Source organism: Capricornis sumatraensis, chromosome 17 (genome assembly GCF_032405125.1).
Source record: "Capricornis sumatraensis isolate serow.1 chromosome 17, serow.2, whole genome shotgun sequence".
In the NCBI taxonomy this organism is placed as follows: Eukaryota; Metazoa; Chordata; class Mammalia; order Artiodactyla; family Bovidae; genus Capricornis; species Capricornis sumatraensis.
This window is the reverse complement of record NC_091085.1, coordinates 24488932-24510000: the sequence shown is the minus strand read 5'-3', so window position 1 is coordinate 24510000 and position 21069 is coordinate 24488932. Positions and strand designations below refer to the sequence as shown.

Below are 21069 nucleotides of genomic sequence, written 5' to 3'. Positions count from 1 at the left end.
CCTTGCAGTCCAAGGGACTCTCAAGAGTCTTCTCCAACACCACAGTTCAAAAGCATCAATTCTTCGGTGCTCAGCTTTTCACAGTCCAACTCTCACATCCATACATAATCACTGGAAAAACCATAGCCTTGACTAGATGGACCTTTGTTGGCAAAGTAATGTCTCTGCTTTTTAATATGCTATTTAGGCTGGTCAAAACTTTCCTTCCAAGGAGTAAGCGTCTTTGAATTTCATGGCTGCAGTCACCATCTGTAGTGACTTTGGAACCTCCCAAAATAAAGTCTGACACTGTTTCCACTGTTTCCCCATCTATTTCCCATGAAGTGATGGGACCAGATGCCATGATCTTCATTTTCTGAATGTTGAGCTTTAAGCCAACTTTTCCCCTCTCTTTCACTTTCATCAAGAGGCTTTTTAGTTCCTCTTCACTTTCTTCCATAAGGGTGGTGTCATCTGCATATCTGAGGTTATAGATATTTCTCCCAGCAATCTTGATTCCAGCTTGTGCTTCTTCCAGCCCAGCGTTTCTCATGATGTACTCTGCATAGAAGTTAAATAAGCAGGGTGACAATACACAGCCTTGACGTAATCCTTTTCCTATTTGGAACCAGTCTGTTGTTCCATGTCCAGTTCTAACTGTTGCTTCCTGACCTGCATACAGGTTTCTCAAGAGGCAGGTCAGGTGGTCTGGTATTCCTATCTCTTTCAGAATTTTCCACAGTTTATTGTGATCCACACAGTCAAAGGCTTTGGCATAGTCAATAAAGCAGAAATAGATGTTTTTCTGGAACTCTCTTGCTTTTTCCATGATCCAGCAGATGTTGGCAATTTGATCTCTGGTTCCTCTGCCTTTTCTAAAACCAGCTTGAACATCAGGAAGTTCACGGTTCATGTAGTGCTGAATCCTGGCTTGGAGAATTTTGAGCATTACTTTACTAGCGTGTGAGATGAGTGCAATTGTGCAGTAGTTTGAGCATTCTTTGGCATTGCCTTTCTTTGGGATTGGAATGAAAACGGACCTTTTCCAGTCCTGTGGCCACTGCTGAGTTTTCCAAATTTGCTGGCATATTGAGTGCAGCACTTTCACAGCATCATCTTTCAAGATTTGAAATAGCTCAACTAGAATTCCATCACCTCCACTAGCTTTGTTCATAGTGATGCTTTCTAAGGCCCACTTGACTTCACATTCCAGGATGTCTGGCTCTAGGTGAGTGATCACACCATCGTGATTATCTTGGTTGTGAAGATCTTTTTTGTACAGTTCTTCTGTGTATTCTTCCCACCTCTTCTTAATATCTTCTGCTTCTATTAGGTCCAGACCATTTCTGTCCTTTATCGAACCCATCTTTGCATGAAATGTTCCCTTGGTATCTCTAGTTTTCTTGAAGAGATCTCTAGTCTTTCCCATTCAGTCGCTCAGTTGTGTCCTATTCTTTGTGACCCCATGGACTGCAGCACGCCAGGCTTCCCTGTCCATCACCAACTCCCGGAGCTTGCTGAAACTCATGTCCATCAAGTGGGTGATGCCATCCACCTATCTCATCCTCTGTCATCCCCTTCTCCTCTCGACTTCAATCTCTCCCAGAATCAGAGTCTTTTCCAATGAGTCAGTTCTTCACATCAGGTGGCCAAAGTTTTGGAGCTTCAGCTTCAACATCAGTTCTTCCAATGAATATTCAGGACTGATTTCATCTAGGATTGGCTGTTTTGATCTTCTTGCTGTCCAAGGGACTCTCAAGAGTCTTCTCCAACACCATACAGTTCAAAAGCATCAACTTTCCTGATGCTTTCTTTATAGTCCAATTCTCACATTCATACATAACTACTGGAAAAACCATAGCTTTGACTATACGGACCTTTATTAGCAAAGTAATGTCTCTGCTTTTTAATATGCTTTTTAATATTCAAAGCTCAACAATAAGATAAAACCACTCAATTAGAAATGTGTAAAATATCTGTACAGGCATCTCATCAAAGAAGATACATGGAGGGCCAAGGAGCACATAAAAAAAGTTCAACATCATTAGTCACCAGAGAAATACACCTTAAAACTATGAGAGGCCATGACACCAGAAAGGCTATAATTAACTGGAGTGACTGTGACTCTCATACATTGATCCAAAATGGCACAATCACTCTGAAAAACATCTTGGCAGTTTCTTATAATGTTAAACATCCACCTATCATATGCCCATCAATCCTAGATATTTATCCTAAAGAAAGGAAAATTCTCTTCATACAAAAAAATCTGTACATGAATGCTTATGGCAACAGGTAGTTGTAATCACCAAAAAACAAACAAAGAAATCTGAAAACCAATCCAAATGTGTCTTAATTGGTGAAACAAACTCTCCACTGCACATCCATACAGTAGAATGTTACTAAGCAACAAAAAGGCAACAATCAGTCACATAACAACTTGGATGAATCTATGTTAAGTGAATGGCACCCCACTCCAGTACTCTTGCCTGGAAAATCCCACGGACGGAGGAGGCTGGTAGGCTGCAGTCCATGGGGTCACTACTAGTCGGACACGACTGAGCAACTTCACTTTCATTTTTCACTTTCATGTACCGGAGAAGGAAATGGCAACCCACTCCAGTGTTCTTGCCTGGAGAATCCCAGGGACGGGGGAGCCTGGTGGGCTGCCGTCTATGGGGTCACACAGAGTTGGACACGACTGAAGCAACTTAGCAGCAGCAGCAGCATGCTAAGTGAAAGAGTCCATAAAGGTTATACACTGTGTGATTCCACTTGTATGGCATTCTGGAAAATGGAAAACTATAAAGAATTGATCAGCGGCTGCCAGGGGCTGAGTTCAGGGGAGGTACTGGATTACAGAAGGGGAAGCAGGAGGCAGAATTTTTCATCCTGAAGAAATGGAGAGCCACTGAAAGTTGATTTGCAGGACAATGTAGCCTTCACTTTGGCTAATGTGAGCATAAACAGATGGGGACAAGGCGGTGGGGCGGGGGGAAGAGGGAAAAAAGAAGTATGTTAGCAGTCATTCAGATGAAGCATGAAAGTAACCTGGTTAGGGTAGTAGAGAAGGTGACAGAAAAATGTGGATAGATTTGTGAGATACACAGGATTATGAATCAATAGGACTGCTTACTGACAGTCATGGGAGAAGTATGCTAGAGGAAGGGGAAGGATTCAGAGAGGATGTGCAGGTTGCTGGCTGCTTCTGTCAGATGGATCACGAATGGCGCCGTCCACAGAGACAGAAAACAGAAGAGGACCATTTTCGAGGTACAGGTGAGAGGAGAGGAAATTTATCAGTGATGTCTCTTACTGTACTTTTGCATATTTCATACTAAAAGAATGAGTGCTGATCTAGTTATATCTACTGGAAAGAAATGCCCTAAAATCAGAAAGCATAAAATCTAAATTTCCAAACACAAAACATTACACAACAAACCACCATACACAAAACAAAAACAATGCAAACCTGCGTTTTGTGTGTCACGTTCTTTCTTTGTAATGTCACGCTTCATTTCCTTGAAGGCATTAAGCAACTCTTGGCGATTTCTTTCTGTTTTGTTTTTTAAGCGTAGTATACTTTCCTTAAACTCCGAAATATGGTTTCTACAATTAGTTAATTGATTACCTACAAAGAAAACATGTAGATATTTATACATGTAGCAGTATCATATAATTTTCTATAATATATGGGCTTCCTACGAGGTGCCAGTGGTAAAAAACCCACCTGCCAATGCAGGAGACATAAGAGACACAGTTTCGATCCTAGGTGATATCATACAATTTTCTATAACAAAATGTAAAGTATATACTTCAATACAGTTATATATAACACTACACTTATATGTATGTGTGTGTGTATATAGTGCATGGAGAAAGAAATGGCAACCCACCCCAGTGTTCTTGTGAACTCCTGGACAGAGGGGCCCGGCGGGCTTCCTGGAATCACAAAAGAGCCAAACACGACTTAACTACTGAACAGTAACAGCATATATACTGCTACGCTGTGCTTAGTCGCTCAGTTGTGTCTGACTCTTGTGACCCCATGAACTGTAGCCTGCCAGGCTCCTCTGTCCATGGGGTTCTCCAGGCAAGAACAGTAGAGTGGGTTGCCATGCCCTCCTGCAAGGGATCTTCCCAACCCAGGGATCAAACCCAGGTCTCCTGCAATGCAGGCGGATTCTTTACCAGCTGAGATACCAGGGAAGCCCATATAGTGCTATATACATATAATATATATGTACATGTATACATAAAAAAGAATGAAGTGTTAAAAATGGCAATATCTAGAAGGTGAGATTATCAATAGCTTTTGCTTTATTATTTTGTGCTTCTCTGTATTTTCCAAATTTTCCATTTTGTGCATGTATTAGATTTGAACTTAGAGGGAAAAGCAAGTGAAGGCAAAAAATTTGCTTATAAGAATTTTTCTGAAGAAAATGACCAGAAATACGTACATAGATTTGGCTCTAAGGATGTTCAACATAAGCAGCATTATTTATCACCATGAGAAAACTGAAGACAACCATAATGCCCAGGGATGGAAGTATCCTAAATAAATTATAGAATACCTTTTAAGAGTTCTGGTGGCTCTCATGGCTGAATATTTGTGTGACGCTGGGCAAGCTACTTAATTTCTGTTAGCCTTTGTTCCTTCAGGTGCAAATTATAATTTCCATTTAGCAAAGAAAGTACATTAATATAGTAAAAAAAAAGTGTACAAGTTTATATTTTGTTCATATATAATCTTTGATTTGTTGAATCACTTTTTATTTCCTATTTTCACAAAATTCTTTTGTTCTTAAAAGCATTTTCATTGTGTCTATAATCAGAAAAAAATATAGAAATAAAAAATTGAACACCTTTTATATGTCAAGTACTCTTTCTACATGGAAATACAAAACAGAGATGGTCAGTTCCAGCTTTCAGGAAGTTTATAGGCCGATTGATAGAACTAAATTAGTGACAGAAATCAATGTGCTATTTCTGATATTATAGACTCTTTTCTCCTTAGGTTTTAACTAACTAAGCACATACTTTGATAATATCAATTCCAAACAGGGACTATGAGCTTTATTTGCGGCTCTGACAATGGGATACTGCACAATGCACTGGGATGTCCTATTTGCCTACCCAAGTTACCCCTACTCTCACCTCATTATTGAAAGAGGAGGTGGATAACAGTCAGGCCACATCCACAAAGGGGATGACTTGCCACGTGTGCCTACTACTCAGGAGCAAAGAGGAAGCCCATTCCTTCTTTCACACAGTTATTATAAGAGGACAAGCCAGAGATGGCCCAAGTTGGCTTTTTAAGGAAGCAATTCTGCCACGTTGTTGTTAATCTGGCCCACTGATGCTAGGTCTGAACAATCTCACCATTCAGAAGAACCCTCAGTCTTCTGAGAAATGTAATGAGCTGCTGGGCGAAGTTCCAAGGGTTCCCTTTCAAATGCCCTCTCTAGGAGGGTGAAATGAAAGATATCCCCTTAAGGAAATAGGGGCAGCGAACAAGTTCGACTCCTGGCATGCAATGACAATAGTATGCACAGAGGAGAGCAATGGGTAGGGAGGGAGGGAGGGGAGCAGGCTGGGGAAGGATTCTGAAGGATGAGATCGCTCATGGACTCTTGAAGGAGCTTGAGTTTTTAGACAGTCAAGGAAACAGGGAAAGGTACTCTGTTGGAAAGCAGTGTGAAAAGGCAACGAAGCATTAAAATACAGTCTCTACAAACCCAGAAGCTATTCGTTATTTCAGGACAACACAGGGAAAATTCATAGTGAAGGTAAAAAAGGATTTCATTATACTGGTCTTTTTGATAAGCTATGATAAGGAGATTGAACTTTTTCATATGAACCAGTGTTTCTCAAATCTTTCTTCTATAAAACCTCTAGGGGACTTCCCTGGTGGTCCAGTGGTTAAGACTCCAAGTTTCTAATACAAGGGGCATGGGTTTGATCCCCAGTCAGAGAACTAAGATCCCACATGCCATGCAACATAGCCAAAAACATATATATATTTAAAAATAAATAAAATAAAACACCTCTAATGGCAATGAATTTAAAGAAAAGGGACACAGGTGGAGGTATAACTTGAAATGCCCGCAACATTCATGGAATTTCTGTAACGTTTCTTTAAAATGTGGGCAAATTTTGTAGCCCATTCCACAGCACATTTTGTTTTAATATAAAGATAATGGAATCACTCTTTTTTCTTTGGGTGACTTTATATATCTTAGAGCACCACTACAGACTATCATGGGAACAACTGTCTCAATTGTGAAGCATCACTGAAGACTATCAGGTAATCACCACCTAATAGCTTTAGAAAGATCATTCTGATGACCAAAGCAAAACTAATGCCAGAGAAACTATCAGTTAGGAACCTATAGTGATATTAGTTTCAAGTGAGAGATGATAAAGAATAAACCAGGGCACAAAGGGAGAAGGAAATGGCACCCCACTCCAGTACTCTTGCCTGGAAAATTCCATGGACGGAGGAGCCTGGTGGGCTGCAGTCCATGGGGTCTCTAAGAGTTGGACACGACTGAGCGACTTCCCTTTCACTTTTCCCTTTCATGCACTGGAGAAGGAAATGGCAACCCACTCCAGTGTTCTTGCCTGGAGAATCCCAGGGATGGGGAGCCTGGTGGGCTGCCATCTATAGGGTCGCACAGAGTCGGACACGACTGAAGTGACTTAGCAGTAGCAGCAGCAGCAGAGCACAAAGGATTAGGAAGTAGGAGATGGATATGAGAAATATCTGAGAACTTTTACTGCAAAGACTTAACTGATAGAGAGGGGCTTCCCTGATAGCTCAGTTGGTAAAGAATCTGCCTGCAGTACAGGAGACCCTGGTTCAATTTCTGGGTTGGGAAGATCCACTGAAGAAGGGAAAGGCTATCCACTCCAGTATTCTTGGGCTTCCCTTGTGGCTCAGCTGATAAAGAATCCACCTGCAATGTGGAAGACCTGGGTTCGATCCCTGCATTGGGAAGATCCCCTGGAGAAGGGAACAGCTACTCACTCCAGTATTCTGGCCTGGAGAATTCCATGGACTGTACAGTCAGTCCATGGGGTCGCAAAGAGTGGACACAACTAAGCGACTTTCACTTTCACTCTCAACTGATACAGAGGAGAATAGAATCCCTCTGAGGATTCCAACCTGACCCTAGACTTCTAGAAACAGTGTCAGACTTTATTTTCCTGGGCTCCAAAATCACTGCAGATGGTGACTGCAGCCATGAAATTAAAAGATGCTTACTCCTTGGAAGAAAAGTTATGACCAACCTAGATAGTATATTCAAAAGCAGAGATATTACTTTGCCAACTAAGGTCCGTCTAGTCGAGGCTATGGTTTTTCCCGTAGTCATGTATAGATGTGAGAGTTGGACTGTGAAGAAGGCTGAGCATCGAAGAATTGATGCGTTTGAACTGTGGTGTTGGAGAAGACTCTTGAGGGTCCCTTGGACTGCAAGGAGATCCAACCAGTCCATTCTGAAGGAGATCAGCCCTGGGATTTCTTTGGAAGGAATGATGCTGAAGCTGAAGCTCCGGTACTTTGGACGCCTCATGCGAAGAACTGACTCATTGGAAAAGACTCTGATGCTGGGAGGGATTGGGGGCAGGAGGAGAAGGGGACGACAGAGGATGAGATGGCTGGATGGCATCACTGACTCTATAGACGTGACTCTGAGTGAACTCCGGGAGTTGGTGATGGACAGGGAGGCCTGGCGTGCTGCGATTCACGGGGTCGCAAAGAGTCGGACACGACTGAGCGACTGAACTGAACTGATTCAATCTGCATTGGGAAACAGGAAAAGTAGCGGGGCCAGAGGTAGTTGTGATGCTCCTGAGGCATCCAAATGTGTGGCAAACACATGGCGCAGAGAGCATGAGGGCACCAAGTGGTCTCCAGTCTTGGCCACTTTGCTGAAATATGCAAACATCTTCTCAGAGAAGCAATACATAGGTTGGCATTTTAGAAAAACGCACAGAAAAGAAAACTCCCATTGTAATCTCACTGCTTAAAGAGAACCACCATATGTGTTTAGCTTTACATAGCTCTAGACTTCTTACTTTTCCCCCTTCGCTTCAGTATAAAAATGTCAAAAACAATCATACAGGGGAAAAATGCAGTAAGTTAAAGTGGCTCATTTTACACTGAAAAAGGCTTATGTGTTCATCATAAGCTATGGTACAAATTCTTTATGTTATATAGTCAAATATCAAAATATATAAGAAAACTATTAGAAACACAAGAATATGGGAAAATTTTATATTTTAATTAGCAAGGAAAGCACAGAAATTGGCTGTCAGTTGAGGTGGAATAAAAGAGAATTCACCCCTTGGAAGACAATAAATTCTAGAGGAATTTTTTTTTTTTAATTAAGGCAAAATACAAAGGTATAAAAGTAATGGTGATATATCTGGACTGAAACATTTAATATTTTTTCACTTGTCTGCCTTTTAAAACAAGAATACACCTATATGTAGCCTGTGGCAAAGGTTGGGTAATGCCATTTCCCTGCTCCAAACCCTTCAGAGATTTCTCATCACACTCAAAGAGCCAAAACCTTCACCAGGTCGGAGCCCTACATGTCAGGCCTTGGCTCCCTCTCCGGCCTCAGTCCCGTCCCTCCCACCCGATTCTGGGAAGCAGCTCCAGACATACCAGCCTCCATGCTGTTCTTCCTGCAGACCACTCTCCCCACCTTACACTCTGACTCCTGCAAACTTTCTCAGCTCATCTGCAGATACTGAGTGGCCAGAACTCCCTAATTTCATTCAGTTTTCTGCTAAAATTCTGCCTCCTCTGAGAAGCTTACCCTAACATCCTTCATGAAATAGCACATCCCTTTCTCCCCTTGTCCTTTTTTTCTCCCTCAAATCACTTATATTGACTTCCTACTACTGTTTATTATTCCTATTACTGTTATTATTCACTGTTTTTATGTCTCTCTCTAGAGCTCTATAGAATGAAAGCTTGAGAACTGCAAGAACTTTGGATTTTTTAAGTATTAAATTCTCTATGCCTGAAACAGTGACTGCCACATAGCACTTCCACAAATACATGCTGAATGAATGAATGAACAAATTAATGTATAAATGGACTGGCCAGCATAGGAACTAATTTGAGTGACTCTAAAAGTGAATCTAAAAGTTCATAGAGGGGACTGATGCTGAAGCTGAAACTCCAGTACTCTGGCCACCTCATGCGAAGAGTTGACTCACTGGAAAAGACCCTGATGCTGGGAGGGATTGGGGGCAGGAGGAAAAGGGGATGACAGAGGATGAGATGGCTGGATGGCATTACCGACTCAATGGACATGAGTTTGAGTAAACTCTGGGAGTTGGTGATGGACAGGGAGGCCTGACATGCTGTGATTCATGGGGTTGCAAAGAGTCGGACACGACTGAGTGACTGAACTGAACTGAAAAGTGAATCATGCTTTGATCAAAAAAACTGCCACTATCCAGATAATCTTGAATATTCATACAGTGGATATTATTTGAGGATGCCTAACCTGTTTACAATGGACGTGGGTTTAACCAGGATAATCCTGTCACTGGGATTCCCAGGGTAATATACTCTTTGCAAAATGGATACTGTGTTTGGAGTCATGGATGATGCAACATATCTATACTTCCACAATGTAAGTCAGTCCTTGAGGGATTAATTTGGTAAACAAAAGAGTTTTCTCCAGAGGAAAGAGTAGTTTTAGAAACAACCATACAGAAATATTAAAGGATATAATCTCTACTCTTGGATCTGCTCCTTGTATATTCTTACCTGATAAATCAATTCATCAATGTTCTATTTAAAATATTTATGTTATTGCATATTCAGTTAAATATTTAGAGGAAGAACCATTACAAAATTACTTTGCAAAAGTTTGAATACTTGATGTTTTGAGTTAACTGAGGTGAAATTGTGAAAACAAACATCAGTCCCTGCGTACACTGGGCAAAAGTGACTTCACCCATAAGAAGGGTCCAGGTAAGATCCTTAGCACCACTGACGTTGCTTCTCATGGCAGAGGTACAGCAGAGGCCCAAGGCACTGCTCCCCAGGAACAGTAAGATGCAAGTCACATTTGTAATTTAAAACTTTCTAGTAGCCACATTGAAAAAAATTAAAAAGAAAAAAGGTTTATAAATAGCATAGAAAATGTAATCCAATATATCAAAAATATTTCTCAACTTGTAATCAAAAGTGTTGACAATTAATGGAACAGTCTGCATTCTTTTTGTGCTCAGTATTCTAAATCCTGTGCATATTTTATACTTTTACAATACACCTTAATTCAGATGCTAGATTTTGATAGTTACAGTAAATGCAGTCTTAACAACAAAAGTTTGCTTAGTTGAGAAAGAATTTGCACTGTTTCTGTTACTAAATTTAAATTGTTGTTCAGTCGCTAAGTCGTGTCTAACTCTTTGCCACCCCATGAACTGCAGCATGCCAGGCTCCTCTGTCCTCCACTGTCTCCTGAAATTTTTGCTCAAACTCATGTCCCTTGAGTCAGTGATGCTATCTAATCTCATCTTCTGCCGCTCTCTTCTCTTTTCACCTTCAATCTTTCCCAGCATCAGAGGCTCTTCACATTAGGTGGCCAAAGTGTTGGAGCTGCAGCTTCAGCATCAGTCCTTCCAATTGACATTCGGGGTTGATTTCCTATAGGATTGACTGGTTTGATCTTGTTGCAGTCCAAGGGACTCTCAAGAGTATTCTTCAGCACAATTCAAAAACATCAATTCTTTGGTGCTATATACAGTCCAAGGAATTCTCCAGGCCAGAATACTGGAGTGGGTAGCCTTTCCATTCCATTCTCCAGGGGATTTTCCCAACCCAGAGATCAAACTGGGGTCTCCTGCATTGCAGGCGGATTCTTTATCAGCTGAGCCACCAGGGAGCCCTATCTTAATATAGGAAGTCTGATTCGATATAGCCACGATCTGACTTTTCCATCTTATTTCACTCACCAAACATTTCCAGTAATGAGAAGCAAGCTGATATAGTCATACTTTTTTCCATTTAATACTTACCATGTGCCATTCACTGCTATGTGATAGGTAAATAAACACAGATAAAGCCAGGTTCCTGCCCTAAATAACTGACAATCAGGGTGCTCTGGTTGGGGAAAAGAGCATATATTTAAACAACTAATTATAAATTAATTGTTAAAATGGAATTATCATTTAGTGCTACAGGCAAAGGAAGGCAAGAATGATTCTTTCTTTTTTTTTTAATGACTAATTCTTAAGGAGGACTGAAGAGTGGGGGAGGGAAGTGGAAAAAGTTTCAGAGAAGAGAGAATATTAGAAAATTTGATGAATGTGTTTAATTTTGCATATAGCAAAGAGAAGGAAGAAAGTAAAGAGGAACTAAAAAGCCTCTTGATGACAGTGAAAGAGGAACTAAAAAGCCTCTTGATGACAGTGAAAGAGGAGAGGGAAAAAGTTGGCTTAAAGCTCAACATTCAGAAAACTAAGATCATGGCATCTGGTCCCTTCACTTCATGGCAAATAGATGGGGAAACAGTGGAAACAGTGTCAGACTTTATTTTTTGGGGGCTCCAAAATCACTGCCGATGGTGACTGCAGCCATGAAATTAAAAGACGCTTACTCCTTGGAAGGAAAGTTATGACCAACCTAGATAGCATACTCAAAAGCAGAGACATTACTTTGCCAACAAAGGTCCGTCTAGTCAAGGCTATGGTTTTTCCAGTGGTCATGTATGGATGTGAGAGTTGGACTATGAAGAAAGCTGAGCACCGAAGAATTGATGTTTTGAACTGTGGTGTTGGAGAAGACTTGAGAGTCCCTTGGACTGCAAGGAAATCCAACCAGTCCATTCGGAAGGAGATCAGCCCTGGGATTTCTTTGGAAGGAATGATGCTAAAGCTGAAACTCCAGAACTTTGGCCACCTCATGTGAAGAGTTGACTCATTGGAAAAAACTCTGATGCTGGGAGGGGTTGGGGTCAGGAGGAGAAGGGGACGACAGAGGAGGAGATGGCTGGGTGGCATCACCAACTCGATGGATGTGAGTTTGAGTGAACTCCAGGAGTTGGTGATGGACAGGGAGGCCTGGTGTGCTGCAGTTCATGGGATCGCAAAGAGTCAGACACGACTGAGCGACTGAACTGAACCGAACTGAAGAGAGGGAAGGGTATTCTAGACTAAGAAAACAACATAAATACGTAAATATAAAATAGTATGAGTAGTGAGGGAAAAGCAAGTGATTCAGTCAGTAAGGAAAAGAAGGAGAAACAGCATTAAGTTCAAATATTGGTCCATTTTAAACTTATCATTCACTGATTTATATACCCATTGTGGTTCCAAAGAAAGAATATTTGAGGTAGTTAAAGTGGTAAATACATTTCAGATTACACCCCTCCATGTATGCTTTGCAATAATCAAATTATACTATGTACCATGCTCTTTAAATTCCCTATGAGTGGTTCCTCTATACCATAGTTTTATGGGGAAGTATTTTAACATTACAAAGAATATTGATGACCTAAAACAAATAGATTGCTGGTTATTTCTCCTGAAAAAAAAAAAAAGAGTTTATTCGGTATCAGCAGAGAATTGCAATTCAGAATCCACAACCATGGTGAGCCATATGCCAAGTCCCTCCACGGCAAAGGAAGAAGCACTCTTTAATCGAGAGGAAAAGAAAGTAGGGAGGGCTACAGTAAACAAAGAGTCCATGGCTTTTCACTGGCTGAATCCTTGATGTTAAGAAAGAGGAGTCCTGGGGACCTCCCTGGTGGCTCAATGGTGAAGAATCCACCTACCAGTGCAGGAGACATGGGTTCAGGCCCAAGTAAGGCAAATAAGCAATTCCAGATTCTCTTTCCTGAAAGTGTTTATTGGGTGATGCAGCCTCCTCAGGGGCCCCTGGCCATCTGCTAGCTACCTCCCATGCCTGTCATCCCTGACAATACTGGACCTGCTGCTGCTGCCTGAACCCCTACACTCCAGTGAGGGCTAGTAGTCTGGTAGAGGAACCACAAAAAGCAAAGTGACTACTACCTTTGTGCACCCTCTAATCTGGCACAAATGCCTCCCACTGGCAAGATGGAATGAGAACACAGCTGGCCAGGGCATCTAACAGACTACTGGTTTCGATCATGACAAAGAATTTAGATGTGCATATAAAGACTGTCAGCAGATGGGAGTTTAAGAAAGCTCAGGAACAAAGCAAGCTAAACAGCATATTATAAGGGACATGTATAAATTCATGAACACTATATTCTAAAAAGCAAAGAAACAATAAGCACATAATTCAGGAGAGTAGTTAACATCAATGAGATGAAAGCCCCTATATCTATTATATGCAGACATTTTTTCAAGATTTTGAGGAGGCACAACAGTGAAGCAAACAGGCAAAAATAGGGAAAGAATTCCTCTCCTCATGGAACTTACATATTTATTGAACAAACTAATGAATTAGTAATACTAGGAGTTTTCAAAAAGAAACTAAAAGGTTATTTACACATAAAAATTAATTTTAAAAGGGGAAGAAGAAAGCACTAGGTAGTCACTATTTTTCTAATAAGTATTCCCAAAGTTTCATTGATAAGAATTATAACCATAAATCATGGTTTAAAGACAGAGGGACCATTTTTGGTGTTTTATAAAAATCACTATTTCAAACACTAAGTGAAGTCTGTGTTTTCTTCCGTTGATATAAGAACATCTTATTATAGTGCTAGAATTGATTTCCTAATTATTTTACAGCTAGGTTCCATAGAGACACATACTTAGAAAATGAGAAAACTGTTTCATCTGCTCTTAAGAGTAGTGCATTCTCAAGAACAATGTCTCATTTTCTGAACTTGAACATACAAATTATGGGAATATTTATTAATAGACATTTTGAGGAATCAAACTTCATTTTCCTGGACAAAACTGGAAAAAACATCCAAATGACTGTATGTATGTCAAAGTCTACCATTTCATTATAAGAATACTAACTGTATTAAAATGCTTTCTGAGGTTACCAATTTAAATTATCTTCCAAAATTACTACAAAACAAGCTTTCTATTTTGCTTTCTAATTACCAGTAACTATTTTTTTGTTATGAAAGTGCTCATTGCTAACTGTTCTAAAATAAATAAAAACACATTTGGATAATGTTCTTTACAGGGAATGAAGAAGGAAAAAATGTATAAAGTGACTAAAGATTAATAGTATAAATCAAATTAATACACATTTCTGATCTTTCAAACAAATGGGGTAAAATGTTGGTATTGCATGTATATAACAAAATTTACCGTTAGGAAAACAAACAAAATTTTAACTTTAGTGAGATTACATCAACATTAATTATAGGACTAAAGCCACATCCAAACTTGAACCAGCACGTTACTACCAAGATTACTTAGTGTGCACCCTGAGTCATACATAAATGTGTTTAATAAGAAGAATTAAAATTTAACCAAAAGCAACCTAAGAATAATCTTGGAAGATGGAGTAAATATATAAGAATAATCTTGGAAGGCTGAGTTAATATATTTGCAGGATTCCTGAGTCTTAAATTCAAAATTCAACTATATATATCTATGGACTACAGTTGAAAGAAAAAATACTGGAGACCTAATAAACTTTGAATTTCAGACAAATGATAATATTTTCTGTATAAATATATCCCATGCAGTTTTTGTACTTCAAACTAACGCATTCATTGTTCATCTGAGATTCAAATTTAACAGGACAACCTCCATTTTTACTTGCTAAATCGGCAACCCTACAGACAACCATAAACTAAAAACCTTGGTGTGTTTCAAAGTGGAAACACACAAGGTCCATTTGAGAAAGATCAGGTGCTAAACCAGCACTCTAAATTCAGTGTCTCTCTCCCCGTCCGTCACCTCATCCCTAAGCAAAACAAAACAAAAAACACTTGGGAGCCCTGAAATGTGACTCAAAACTATGATATTTTGATAGAACACGAAAGAGGAGAGGCTGTTGGTGTAAAAGGAGTTCCTGAAGTCAGACATTCACACTAAAAAAAAAAAAAAAAAAAAAAAAAACGATGGGGAAAAGAACGACGAACTGTGTGGAATGCAGGGCACGGAAGGGGCCCTTGGACTTCTGAGGGGAAAACAGCCCGCAGAGGCGAGGACCAGGGAGCCCCGCTGACCCACCATTAGCGCGCGCGCCCGCAGGGGTCACGACCACCCGGTGAACCAGGGGCGCTCTTTACAGTTTAACCGCTGGCCGTTTAAGGGCGTGGTGGTGGGGTGGTGTGGGGTCACATCTGAAAGACCCTAATATGAGAGCGAGAGACAGCCATCATGTTCCCACATCTTCTCCCTTTTCTCCAACAAGGCAGCTCCAGTCATCTTGGAGCCCTGAAGCCCCAGAACCGAGAAAAGAGGCGGGAGAAGCCAGGTGCCGCTTACTAGTTTGAGTCATCCTGGAGATGCAGAAGCAGGAGAAGCTGAAGAGCACTACAGAGATGACCGTGATGAGCAGGTTCACGCGCCTGGTCCTCATGGTGCTGATTCGACGGCGGCGGCGGCAACCCGCAGCTTGGCTAGAACAGCAGAGCACACAGCCACCACCCGGCCACCGGCTAAGGATGGGCACGCACTGTGCCTGCGCCCCGGGGCGCGCGCCGCTGCGCCCCTCCGCGGCGTCGCAAGGAACCTAGCTCCCCCAACCCGCACCCACCCACCCACACACGCACCCAGCTCCCTTCCCCCAGCAGCAGTTGTGGCCTTCTATCCTGAACCGCTTGCCAGGGCTGCTGATTTTTAAAGGAAATAAACTATGCGAGAGCTCCCACTCCAGGTGAGTGCTCAATAACTTTATTGTCCTGTAAGATGTCGCTTTAGCCAGACTCTGGGTTAAACAGTTTGCATACATGACCTCATTAAGTCCTCACGAAATCTCAGTCTTTTTAAAAAAGTATAAAATGAAAACAACATCATCATCCTAATATGCTGAGCAACTTGCTGCAAGTTGCACTGCTGGAAGCGGTTCCTTTTTTCTCATACAAACCGTATGACAAGAATTTCCTACAGAAAATATGCATCTTTACTTGGAATTTGCTAGCCTTAAATGGACTTTCCTGGTGACTCAGGTGGTACAGAATCCTCCTGCAATGTGGGAGACAAGGGTTAGATCCTGGGTTGGGAAGATACCCGCTCCAGTATTCTTGCCTGGAAAATCCCATGGACAGAGGACTGAGCAGCTAAGCACACACAGAGCACAGCCTTAAATAGTAGCTGTCAAGTGCCCAGGTGACTCTGGAGGCTTAGATTTTTGTGTGGGGAGTGACCAAGACTAGACATTCAGTTTAATCCCCTTACCTTTATTTTTAAATATTTTGGTACCCCGTCCCCCCAAGAAAGGAGCAGGGAGTCAAGTTTTGTGGGGAAAAAAACAAAACAAAACAATTTGTAAATACAATGAGCAACAGCCCAAGAGAGATTTGCTGGGCTCAGCCAAGTTCAAGGTATCAGTATCTCAGATTTCTACCCAAAACTGGGAAACACTAGGAGAACATCAGTAGGGTTATACTCTCTGTGCAGGTTAAATGTAGTTTGTTTTTTGAGTTCTCTGCTCTGATCTCTCTTCTTATTTGGGATTCCCTGGCAGTGTCTGGTAGCAATCATTCTACTACTACTTCAAATCAGCACTGCACCACTGGTTGGGCTAATTTCTGGCCCCATGACAGGAGAAAGATTAGAACACAAGCCAGTGTGAGGATGCTATTTAAGGTGCATTTACTCATGAGTGAAAGGCTAGAAGTTGTGGCCTTCAGTTAAGCAGTGATCTACCCAGATGCCAAAAGAGGAAGCCCAGAGGAATAAATACCTCTACTTTCTTCTCCATCCCTTCAGTCTCTTGCCAGTGCTTCCTACGGGCTAAGCTCTACTGGAAACCAAAAGAAAAGGAACTTCAGCTTGATGTACTATATGCTATATTATACGACCCTTCCTCCCGGCATATGAAGCAGGGTGGGAAAAGATATAGAGTAGATTGAAGTGGGAGAACCCAGCTATCTAGGAATTTCCAAATCAATGTTTCATTGTTCTCTTACCTGAGTTCCAGCGTCTCATTAACTGTCTTCTCAGCGCTTTTTGGATGTTCCAAAAGATGATGTTCAAATTCCTCTCCAAGCTAGCTATCTTCCCACAGTCATTTGACTTTTGTCAAGGTCACCATAGTTTTCCTGATCAATTTACTCTTTTTCATTATGCCCCATCATTTATAAATCTTTACAGTCCTCCTTTGAAATGTCTCATCTTCCAGACCTGCATTTCTGTTGCTCTACACTACCCCAATAGCCATATTCTTATGATGATACTCAGGCTGGCCACACTGTAGTATCTACACTCTGCAGGCCACTTTTTACTCCAGTGGATTACCAGTTCCCTAGTGTCAACTCTTATTTAAGTAGCTGCATTCTTCCTTAGTGATAAAGTTCAATCCATCAGGCTGCTCTCTGTTTTCTCAAGAGTATTTCCTGATATTCCCTTACATGCCTTAAGGACCTGCCAGACTATTCTATCCTGAACATGTCATGTTCACGCTTCTTTCTGTGGCTTTTCTCTTGATATTTACCCACAGTCCAGGATGCCCAGTCTCCTCCCTGACTGTTCAACTGCTTTCCACCTCTCAAGGTCTCAAGTTTTCTGTGTTTCATGAATCAAAATGTGACTACACTTTTCTGAATGCTTTTAGTGTATCAGGTATCTGCCTTTCATTTTGCTCTAGGGGCAGAGATCCCCAAGATAAGCCTGAGTTATATCCACAGTTAAGGGAGAAATTTATTTAAAGCAGATTGAATAATTGATGATTTTCCTAAGAAATGTACTTCCAGACATTCATGTCAGTGGTTAAGAAGGTTAATGGTATAGAGAATACTTGTGTATGGATGCCTGGGAAAAGAGGGCCTCCTGCTTCTTTACCATTCCATGCAGACAAGCTCTGGGAGAAAAAGAGCTGGCTTTGGGCAGAAGCTGGAGGCCTGTTTCCAAGGAGACCATGGGACTCACAGGAGGAAAAACTGCTTCAGAGCCTAATTTCCCCAAATAAACAATAAATATACTGAAACAAGCCTGTACACATAAACCTCATGGGTAAGGGTACAATGAGAGCCCAACAAAATTTTGGTAGGCGTAGTTACATCGATAACTTACAAGGCCATCACTGTTATATATAAAGAAAATCCTCAGTGTAAACAGGCCTAACTGAACAAGTCCATTTGCCCAGAAAAAAGTCCTAGGATTATTTTCCATACAGCTAAACTGAAGGAAAGAGATTTAATAGCCAAGAGTTTCTAATTGTTGAATCTTTCTAAATTTGGCTCTTAACTGCTTCTGAATGTCACTAGATTTTTGTTGGTATCGGAAGGAGCAAATCAGGATATCCAATGGAAAAACAGCTGGTGCTTTAATTTATCCACATAGTTCATCTCTGTTGGAAAACCCAAGGAGGCCATGATGCTAGGCTCAAAAGGATGATGGATTTATTCAAAACACCCAGGCTCTATGTGACACACTTGACGGCTGTAGAAACACTTTGTATTTGCATCAAGACTCTTAGGTCCAAATGGTAAAAAGACAAGCTTACTGCTTATTTCTGTATATTTTACTATAAACTGTATGCTATTATAATTCAAATATGTGTATATAGTCTAAGTCATAAATCCAAGCACATTATCTTCATATTCACTATTTATTTACTTCATCAGTTCAGTTCAGTCGCTCATAGTCATGATTTAAACATATTAAGTTCAGTTCAGTTCAGTTCAGTTGCTCAGTCGTGTCCGACTCTTTGCGACCCCATGAATTGCAGCACGCCAGGCCTCTCTGTCCATCACCAACTCCTGGAGTTCACTCAAACTCACGTCCATCGAGTCAGTGATGCTATCCAGCCATCTCATCCTCTGTCGTCCCCTGTTCCTCCTGCCCTCAATCCCTCCCAGCATCAGAGTCTTTTCCAGTGAGTCAACTCTTCACATGAGGTGGCCAAAGTACTGGAGTTTCAGCTTCAGCATCATTCCTTCCAAAGAACACCCAGGACTGATCTCCTTTAGGATGGACTGGTTGGATCTCCTTGCAGTCCAAGGGACTCTCAAGAGTCCTCTCCAACACCACAGTTCAAAAGCATCAATTCTTTGGCACTCAGCTTTCTTCACAATCCAACTCTCTCATCCATACATGACCACTGGAAAAACCATAGTCTTGACTAGATGGACCTTTGTTGGCAAAGTAATGTCTCTGCTTTTGAATATGCTATCTAGGTTGGTCATAACTTTTCTTCCAAGGAGTAAGCGTCTTTTAATTTCATGGCTGCAATCACCATCTGCAGTGATTTTGGAGCCCAAAAAAATAAAGTCTGACACTGTTTCCACTGTTTCCCCATCTATTTGCCATGAAGTGATGGGACCAGATGCCATGATCTTCGTTTTCTGAATGTTGAGCTTTAAGCCAACTTTATCACTCTCCTCTTTCACTTTCATCAAGAGGCTTTTTAGTTCCTCTTCACTTTCTGCCATAAGGGTGGTGTCATCTGCTTTTAACAACCAATTAATTAAAGTACAACCAGCTCCAGGAACACATAAACTTCAAAACCTCTATGGATTAATACAATAGACGTTTTGTTCTTGCACAAGCAATGTCCAATTGACCAGCTATTTTCTATGTGATCACTTGGGATTCCAGGCCCTTCCATGGTGTGGCTCCCTTTTCCTCTCAGGTTTTGGAATTCTTTCCATTTCACTGGGGGATTGGGGGCAAGTGTGTGGAGAAGAAACTGGGTCCAGAATAAACACTTTTATTTTCATTGATATAAAGTTGATGTACAGTATAACTTACAGGTAGTAACCAATAGGGGCATCACCCAGATTCGCTTATTGGTTACTGCCTATAACTCTTTTTAACATGTCCAAACATTGCCTGAGGCAAAGAACTAAGTTCTCCCTCCACCATCTTGTATGCTCTCAATTCAGTCCCTTGCTTGAACTTACCTTGACAGCATCTTACTGTTTTCACTGTGTATAGAACAAACAGTAGCTGCTTTTTATATTCAGGTTTGTACTATGCAGGATCTCTTATGGATAAACCAAGAAAATTGTCTTATTTTAGTGGAAAGAGTCATGAGGTTTAGACAGTTTAGGAACAGAAGTGAACTTCAAATTAGTCCAAAAGCAGAGACGCTGTCTGCTATGTATTATAACTCCACAGGGACAATTCTCAGGATAGGAATTTCATTTTATTTGAGAATTTTGTTGTGCAGCTTCTTTCTGATATCACCCGTATTATATCACAGGTAGTTCAGACCTTAGTATAATTTGCCACTTTTCAGTTATGGGGACTGTTTATGTGTGCTAAGCTGCTTCAGCAATGTCCAACTCTCGATCCTATGGACTATAGCCCACCAGACTCCTCTGTCCATGGGATTCTCCAGGCAAGAATACTGGAGTGGGTTGCTATGCCCTTCTCCAGGGCATCTTCTCAACACAAGGATCAAACCCATGTCTCTTCCATCTCCTGAATTGGCAACCAGGTTCTTTACCACTAGCACAATGGGGACTGTTTATACCAGACCACAAACAGCATGCTGGCAAACTGGCTTTCTTAGTGCCATCATCAGGAACTTTTTAAGCCCCAAATCCCAGTGGTCACCACGAGGTGGCAGTGTTATATTTAATTCAAAGTTTCCAATTTGAATATATTGAGGTATCAGAAACTTATGTATGAATTATGTAAAATTATGTATGAATGTGTTAGAACTGAGCATTGTGGCAGCAGCCTTGGGCCAGTACCTATATTTTTCATAGCTTGTCAAATATTCCTTTAAGGTGCAGTGCCTCCTTTTTATTGATGAGTCCTCGAGGGGGAGTAATGTATTGTTTGTTTATATAACACCTCTGCTGCTGCTGCTGCTGCTGCTAAGTCGCTTCAGTCGTGTCCGACTCTGTGCAACCCCATAGACGGCAGCCCACGCAAGAACACTGGAGTGGGTTGCCATTGCCTTCTCCAATGCATGAAAGTGAAAAGTGAAAGTGAAGTCGCTCAGTCGTGTCCGACTCTTAGCAACCCCGTGGACTGCAG

General features: G+C 41.2%; 1 protein-coding gene across 1 annotated transcript in view; it reads right to left on the bottom strand.

Moving 5' to 3' along the window:
• MGAT4D (MGAT4 family member D) overlaps window positions 1-15496 on the bottom strand; it is a 47947-nt gene extending 32451 nt beyond the window's left edge. The window contains exons 1-2 of the mRNA XM_068990222.1: window positions 15403-15496; window positions 3452-3610 (exon numbers count right to left, since the gene is read on the bottom strand). Of these exons, the coding sequence (XP_068846323.1) occupies window positions 3452-3610; window positions 15403-15496 (253 nt within the window). The remainder of the gene's footprint in view (window positions 1-3451; window positions 3611-15402) is intronic.
• Between the last annotated feature and the right edge of the window lie 5573 nt (window positions 15497-21069).